At 37.9% G+C, this 8,798-nt stretch overlaps 1 protein-coding gene across 1 annotated transcript in view; it reads right to left on the bottom strand.

The window, feature by feature from the left end:
* Nucleotides 1-1,323: 1,323 nt before the first annotated feature.
* KCNQ5 (potassium voltage-gated channel, KQT-like subfamily, member 5) overlaps nucleotides 1,324-8,798 on the bottom strand; it is an 85,244-nt gene continuing 77,769 nt past the window's right edge. Inside the window, exons 11-13 of the mRNA XM_010003359.1 lie at nucleotides 3,809-3,940; nucleotides 2,751-2,877; nucleotides 1,324-2,335 (exon numbers count right to left, since the gene is read on the bottom strand). Of these exons, the coding sequence (XP_010001661.1) occupies nucleotides 1,394-2,335; nucleotides 2,751-2,877; nucleotides 3,809-3,940 (1,201 nt within the window). The 3' untranslated portion in view covers nucleotides 1,324-1,393. The remainder of the gene's footprint in view (nucleotides 2,336-2,750; nucleotides 2,878-3,808; nucleotides 3,941-8,798) is intronic.

The following is an 8,798-nucleotide window of genomic DNA, read 5'->3' as shown; positions in this document are numbered from 1 at the left end:
TAGGCTTTGAAAACTCGGGCATTTGGAGGAAGGAGCCTGAAGGTCTTTTTTAGGAAAGTTAACCAGAAATTACTGCAGTTGGACACAGAGCTGAGCTTTAAGAGTATGACCACTTTGCCCTCTCCCCTCCTCCCCTTTTATTTAGAAAGCAAGCAAACAAACAATAAGCCCCTTGCCTTCATTCATTTTCAGCTAAAGTGGTCTTCCCTACTTCAATTTCTGTTTCTGATTGCCTACATGGCTATTTTGAAATAGCACTTAGCATCTGTGAGTGACAAGCTGGATTTACAAGAAATATATTTTTTTGCCTCTTTACCTTCCTTCTTTTATATTCTGGGATCATTTCCCTTCCTGGCCATCTAAATCCATATTCTTTTTTTTTTTTTCTTTTGTCATTGATTGTGTTGTCTTTCTCTCTTCCCTGTTCTGTCCTTTTTAGTTTTACCATGCATTTCTGTTCCTCATTTTCCCTCCTTTCCCAGCCTTATGAAATGCTGTCATGGTATCAGGTTGGGACTGCAAGGAAAGTTGCCAAAATTTCCACAGAAGGAAATATTGCTTCTACAATAAAGGCAGCGTCTGCTTCCTTCCCTCACCTACTGCTGCCAATATGTTTCAGATTCACAAGGTAGCTCCACAATAAGACTGGAAGAAGGAGAGATTCCCCTGAATTTTTTGTTCAGTCACCCAGGTTATCTACTCCTTAGGCCAGTCCCCATCCTTAAAATACAAACTTTTCATAGCAAAATAATGTCCATGTTAAAAAGAACAACGTGATAGTGGTGCATCAGGTACTTTTGCCACAGCACTAATTCACCAAAAATCTGATGGATATTAAGATACTGCTTTTCAGAGTTAAAAATAACTGATTATTGATGAGCTAATGTGTGTATCTTGCAACTGGCAGCCATTTCTAATCCCATATTACCGGTTTCCTTGGTACCTTGCTAGCAGCTGTAGATATTTTTTTTTTGTTGTAAACATAAACTATCATCTAAATCAGGACTATATATATATTTAATTACTTCAGAAGCAAAGTGCTTTTAACCTTATGATTTTTACTTCTGCCCTGTAGAAACGGCACTAGGTCTAAATGCTCAAATTTTTGCTTTTTGATACATCCTGCAGCATTAGCTTTGTAGGCAACTCCTCATTTAAACCTACTGTACTGCACGAAAGGCTGCCTTACTGTAGGTGTAAATTTGAATGTTAGCCATCACTTAAACATGCATTTTCATGCAACTAGGAGATATGGGCTCATTCAACTGCTTCTCAGATTCATCCTGATTTTTGTGATCTTATCTTATTAAAAAGGCTTTCAAAACAGTTCATGCTATGATATGTATGACTAGAGAAATGTATGACCCAGCCAATGAAGAAAGCCCACAAGCTGTTATTTAAGTTTGACATGGAGCAGATTGAGTGCTTCTGTACCGTCCCCTGGCTTGCAAATGCTTTGAGATGATCTTGATATTCCAGTCCTTAGAGAGTCAGCAGAGAGAGTCGTTTCCACTAACGGGCGCGAGATGGCTTCAGTAGTCTCTGTTCCTGCCTCTGTCTCCAACTCTTCATCAGTTATAAATAATTTTGACTCCCTCCATTTGGAGTATACCTCTTGGCTGCCTCTGGAACCACTGGAGTCACTGCCAGCAACCTGTACATTCAGTTCTTCTGTTGATTGTATAAGGTTTTGTACAGATAAAGATTTTCCTAAGTCCATTTGCAACACAGGTTTAACTGAGAGCAAAGTTTCTCCTTCTGTATCCAGACTTTTTCTCCATGTGAGATCCTTTGTCACACTGGGCTGTGCAACTTGTCCATTATCCTTTGATGCAACAAGGCAAGCGGTGACATCAGAAATATTTTCCTGTGTGGTCACAGGGATAATATGAACAGGCTCAGGCCTACTGATATGCTTCATTGATGAGAAGGGTGGTATTTGTAATGTTGTTGGAGTTGCTGGCTTAGTTGCCTGGTTTATTTGGTTTGATGTATTATTAACTGATGCAGGTCCATCGTTTGGCACTTGCGTTGCTTGACTATGCATAGCTGGACTGAAAGCATAGTAAGCCTGAGTGCTAAATTCATTTGGTGTCAGTATAAGCTGTAGGCCACGAGGCAGATTGGCACTAGCTGATCTGGATACACATCCACTCATTTGTGCAGAATTAGACAAATCTTTGCTGTCTGATGGACTCTGGTAATCGGAAGTCTGCTCGCACTCAAAAGCTGGCATTTGAAGGGAAGCCAAAGTGAGTGCAGATGCAGATCCTTTTCGCAAGACTTGTTGATAAATATCTAAGAGACAGTCCAGTTTTGACTCAATGGATTGTACCTACAGGAGGAGAGAAAAAGGTTAGCATTAATGCCAGCTGCTAATTTAAAATATTTGGAACCCAAGCAAATGGAAAATGTGGCTGCTGAAGAAAAAAATGGGAGGAGCTTGGTATATGCTATTGACTCTTGGAAAATAAGGTTGTCAAAAGCCATGTACATTTTTATAAGCAAGCTGTTAAAAATGAAAAAAAAAATCAGTAACCTGCAATTTTTCCTTCCTTACTTTTCTGTACATGGAAGACAGTTACGGTGATCCGATTCCTATCAGTTTCATTTCAACATGTAAATGAAGCAGATATTAGAAAAAATATTTTACCAGTTTTTATAAAACGTTATCAGTTTCAACTGGCAATAAAATACACAAAAGGCATGAGCAATACAGCAAGACAAAGCAACCCAGATAATCACTCTACCTGTTTCTCCACCTTGACTACACGTCCTAACATACTGAGGTCATCAGTTGTCTCATTCTCTGCAGGATTCTTTTCTCTACTTCTTTTATCTGCTGTGATTTGTCCTTTCCCAAGAATTTGGTCAACGCTGTAAGAGAAATCAAAAGCCACTGTGATTCCTGATAACAGTGATGATATGGATGTACTTGCTAATCTGTACATGAAAAATTAAAATCAGAGGACTTCAGAAAAGCACCTGAGAAATAAATTAATTTTATTTAAAAAAAAAAAAAATAATAAAATTTTTGAGCATTCGGGGATTAGCTCAGAGACGGCTTTTCTTTTCTGTTGGCACTAAGGGGCGCCAGAACTCAGCTATCACCTGGGAGTGCCAGGGCTAGTCTTGCTGAGATGGCAAGAGCAGGTGGCCTCTCCCGCAGCCTAGTGTTGGAGGGAACAGAGGTCCCAGGGCCACCCTCAACTCTCCCATCCTAAGAGCAGCATCGAGCCCTGGGAAGCTTGTCAGTTTGAAACAGGAAGTTCAACCGTGATCCTGGTAATGATACACATGATGAAACTTTGGGTTTTTTTGAGGGGGTTTCTTCTTGTTTTTTGCTTTGTTTCACTTTTAAAAATTTTTGTATTTTTTCCCCTAAAAAATTAAAGCTGGGAATCTGGAACATAAAACCTACATAAATAGTACATAACAATAGTTCCCAATTTTCTTTATGTGAAATGAGAATGTCTGGGATGGGAGAAAGGCAGTTCTCAATGTCAACCTCATCCTTTTGGCAACCTCCTGACCAAATTTGTTGCTTGTGAATGGATTTTACAAATAAAATATTACCTTTTCTATTGTTCAGGCTTCCGTCTTCTGGCGACAATTTAGATACATGTTTTTTTTTGTTTGTTTTCACCCACAGTGTAATTTATGGCTTGGCTGTGTTCACAGAAAGAGAGGCTGGGCTCTCTTTGCCAATGGATGGCAATTTGTAGCCAAACTCAGGAATGTTAAATTTGACCAGTGTTCATTATACAGTGGATAACATAAGAAGATGCAGAAATTATTACTTCCTTACCGTGACTGAAGACTCTTAATCCTGCATAACATGTCTAGATGACCTGCTGAGTACTGTTCAATGACATCTTTGACATCATACGGACGAAGCGTTTCCTTAAATTTTCTCTTTGCAACATGAAATTTCATAATTCTGTGGGGAAAAAGCAATTCTAAGATTAATCTTCAATGATTATGAAACAATACAATATATTCCACAGACAGAATTTGACAGCTAATTTTAAAATGGAAATGCCAGTGAACTTTTCCTTTACAGAATTGTTCTTCTAAGTGCAAATGTGCAAGTATAAATGGGTTATAGCTATTGCTTTGAATTGTAAGAGACATCAGGTAACAGTGCAGAGCATGGTTAGTCTATCAGTATACATCTATTTGGCTTATGGCAGGTGCCTGATATGAAAGTATATGCTTAACTTAAACCTGGGATTAGTCCCACTGGTTTGACTGAGATTCCATGTAAGCTACATTTGTGCTTACCATTTGTCTATCTTTGTTAGAGGAAAAAAACCCCATAAATAAAATAACAGTATTCTGTTTCTGGTGTTCATTTTAAGTTCTTCACTTTCCATTTTGTAAAATAAAATACATAAATTATGCACCAAATTAATTTTTATCCAATTTTTATTTTTAATCAACATTCAAACCTAAGTATTCAGTTTTTATAATTTATTTTGACGAATTCAGTTTTCATGTTTGTTTCCTATTGAAATCTATGGGAAATATAGTTTAATTTTTTTTTCTGTAAAACAGTAAATATCAGGAAACAGAAAGTATCCAAAATTGATGAGTGGCATATGTATTTTATGTGAGTTTTGCACAAGTTTCTGTGTATATGTGATGTCCAGTGAGTTGCTCTTCTTAGAATGAAATGCTTGATACTAAATTGCAAATTTTAAATAATAGAAATGATAAATTTAGGAAGTCAGTGACAGTGAACCAATTTTCCAGGTCAGCTGGTAAAAGTTTCAGCTCTCCTTGCATTACATGAGAACTGCAGAAGAGAGAACCATAGGAGACATGGGAGAGAAGTCAAAGCGTCAGGTGTGTTGGCCATTCTGGCTTATATTACAGAGTTTATGATTCCCCATTAGTACCAAATTGCTGATTTTTACTATCTATTGCAATTTAGAAAGCAGAGATAGTAAATTGGTATCTTATTCCAAAACCCAATATTTCATGCTAATATAGTCCCTCTGTGTTGATTGTAGTAAGAACTTAGCAGCTGTAAGACAATGAATTATAAGAAAAAACAAAGAATGGCTCTCACTCTGTGTTAAAAGTAGATTAATAGTGTTTTAGTAGAATGTAAGAAAAAACATATTTTTTATAGTTAGAGCAGACATAATAGGTATGTAGTGTCAGATGAATAGTATTTATGGATTCTCTACTGTTTTCTGTATTATGTATAAATGTTCTCAATAATATCAGCCTTTTCCCACAGTGCTTAGATTCTTGTTTCCCATTCTGGTAACTTCCAGTTAAAAATGAGATTGCTTGTCACTGGTATGGAGCTTGAAGTATGATTCTGATTATAGAAATTAAAAATGGAAAAGGCCTGTTAGGAGTAGTACATCACTATGACAGTTCAGGACTGATGTTCATGCAGCTTAAATGTATCAGATGATGCACTTTCCTCTTCTCTGTTGTCAACCAGTTCCACAGACTAATGGCTTTTGGTGTCTTGTGTGATCTGAAGGCCTCTGGGATGCAGATTTTTTTGTTCTTTTACCTGTCAAATTACACCAAGATGCTCTGTTCATAATAGTCTGGCAGTGCAGGCAATCTCGTGGAATCTAGTTCTTTATTCAGGTTAGAAAGAATAAATGATCTAGCTGACATACAATAAAGTATCATTCTTTTTTTAATATTTTCTCCGTTTTAGTGGTCACCATTTTTTACTTCATACTCTTGATAAAGTAAAAATATGACACTCTACTGGAAAAGCAGAGCCAGAGGATTAACAGCATAATTGAAGGAAACTAAATTTGCCACAACTGGGTGATTTTACAAGAGAAGAGACAAAAGACTCATTTTTATTAACAGCCATAGAATCTTCTTAATCAGTGTGCACAAAAGCCCTCATTACTGCTTTGCAGCTTTTTAACAGGTTTTTTTGGTTATCAAGCCAGTTTGATCATAATGTCCAGAAGTCAAACACAGGACTGAAAGCATCATGGCTGTATCAGTGAGGTGTAAGTGTAGAATTTCTGGTTTAGACATTAGCTCATGGGATGCCATCTTAATTAACTTCAGCAGGGTTTGGAACAGACCCATATTGCTTATTTCTTTTTGCTTTGAACATAGGAAATTTTACCAAAAAAAAGTGAAAAAAAAAAAAAAGGTTTCTAACAACTGGCTTTTAAAAAGCCTAAAGCAAAACTTAATTCTTTCAGTGATGAAGCCTAGGAACTGCTTTGCAGTTATTAAATTTAATTGATTCACCATAGTTATTTACAATCACCTTTAAAAATTAAATTCTTCTTCCATATCTTGAAATAACTATGTAATTGAACTTGATAGGCTTCAGCACCCAAACGGAGAGATTATTACAGCTGTATGGAGCATATTCAAAAGTCATAGTTGAATTGTGAACAAAAAAGCCTTTGAGCTTCCTTCATTCGTGCTTCTAGAACAAGAAGTTGCCTATCCTGTGTGTTTCTGTGTGATAAAAACGAAAGGACGACTTATGCGAGCACAGGTGAATATAACCTACCAATTAAAAACGGGAAAAAGTGCTTCATAGCCCAAGTATCTGAAGCACCAGCCCTTAACACAAGCAGGAGGAAGAAGAAACTACAGCTCCATCTTTTCCAGTTATACCACGAGGGGGCAAGCAAGACTCATCATAAACCGAGTCGCTACTGGCGATACCGAACTGCCAGTGCTGACCAAACAGCAGTAACTGAAAGCAAGAATTAACGCAAAAGAACAAAGTGTGTAGTCCCCATGATTTTTTAGAAACACTGTTTGTGCTCTTGAATGTGGTATTTTAAAGCTCTAATGTAACAGACAATACACCGTTGTAAACGTACTTAAGTCGCAAACAAACATGACAATTTTCTGGACAGAATTAGCCATAAAAAGTGGCCTATTTCAAAGTTGCATCTACAGGATAGCATTAAAAAATTATTTTGTGTTGAATTAGACCAATATATTAAAGTGTTTTGCCTGTCTAAACCACAGGTCCCCCTGATCTTTACATGCCCTGGTACTCTGTAGAAAGTTACATGTCAAATACCACCTTTGTCTTACTGACCCCCAGCAGCCAAAAGCAGCATCCATTTAATTTAACTCTTGTCAAACGCAGGAGTGTTTTCTGAATGTGCAGGTTGTATCTCTCTCCTGGTACTTTTTGCATTTCAATTTCCATTCATGTTGCCTCTTCCAGTATTAAAAACTATTCTACTTTTCATTAGTGCACTTCACTGAGGCTGGCACTGAGTCAGAACATCTCTAATCCTCCATGCAGCCTTGCCATAATCATACTGTTTTTCTAAACCTGTATCTTGTCAGTCTTGTCACTGTCTGAGGAAGAAAGAAAGCTTTGTTCTATTGGGATTCAGGTGAACTCAGACGTGGTTCCTGCCTCAAACATTAAAAGACAAGCAGGTTGATTTGCCCCTAGCTAGATGACATGCCTACAGGTTGGTTGTTTGCTCACTTACCCCATCAGGAAGGAGGTGCACACAGATGAGGTTGTGCTGATTCCTCTGTCTGTCTACCCTTAGTTTGCCAAATAACCCCTCTTCCTGGTAAACTGCCAAGTGCAGGAGAGATCAGGATTCAGTATGGAGAGGCCAACAGATGAAGGTGGCTGAGGGGTAGTTCCACTACACGAGGGGTGAGTGTGTCAATATGGCCTCCTCTCTTGGTCCTGACCTCAACTAACCCTAGGAACTAGAGACATTGTTTTCTCCTAAGCACAGTGTTGTCATGGGCAAAGGCACATCTAAGAGCCTTGTGTGGATTCTGAAGACCATCTGAGCAGAAAATATACAATGTGTTGGGATTTAAAAGAAATAGAGGATTCTGAAATACTCTAATTGAACAAATGCATAATGGCTGCTAAAAATACATTTCATAAGTGTAGCAGAAACATTGCAAAAACTGAAAATAAATGGTAAATTATATTTCCCTTCTTTGGCTATTTAATATGTATGAGTATTCAACTATACAGCTTATCAGCTCAAGAATTCTCAGGTTTCATTACGTTTAGCTATATTTATTATTATTATTATTTCTTATTAACAGCTAATGAAAATATATCTGTGCAATCACTAGAGTTAAAGAGAGAAAAGACCTCTTAGGTCAGCAAGTTCATCTTCCTGCTGTTGCAGTTATTTCCTATTGCATCTTTATTTATGCTTTTTCAAATCTAATTTTGTATTCCATAAATAGTAAAATAATTCAATCATTTCCATTGTGGAGAGTATTACAAAATTTAGTGGCTCTTGCTATGAAAAATTATCAGAGATATTGCAACATATGGAAACAAGATATCCTCATCTTTTTATTCTCTTTTATATATATATACATCACTGTGAACTAATAGAGAGAGCTGGAAAATGCCATGTTTTTTTGTTAGTCTTCAGGAACTCAGAAGGATATTAATGGCTTTTTGTTCACAATGAGACCAGGGCTGTTTGAGTAGTGCTACAAAACCTGCTGGCACAGAGGCTCAGGCCCAGTGCTGACCCAGCCAGGGGCTGCAGGGAAGTGGGACTGATGCTGGCCTGGCCCAAGGCACACCTTGCAGCACACCACACTTCACCACATCATTTGTCTGTTCCCTGCCCACCCAATACTGTGTGAATGCCTTAAGCAGCTTTTCCTTACTTTTCCTGCTGCCCCACTCAATCTTTCCTGAAAGAGGGTGTGTAGCAAGGAGGGTGCAGGGGGCAGCACAAGAGGTACTATGGAACACTAAGCTCAGGGGCTTTGAGAGGACACTGACGGCTTGATGTGTTACTGGACAGGTCTGCCCAGTGGGT

The sequence above is a fragment of the Chaetura pelagica genome, unplaced genomic scaffold, assembly GCF_000747805.2.
Source record: "Chaetura pelagica isolate M959 unplaced genomic scaffold, ChaPel_1.0 scaffold150, whole genome shotgun sequence".
Lineage (NCBI taxonomy): Eukaryota > Metazoa > Chordata > Aves > Apodiformes > Apodidae > Chaetura > Chaetura pelagica.
The sequence above is the reverse complement of the archived record's forward strand: the minus strand, read 5'-3'. Positions and strand labels throughout refer to the sequence as shown.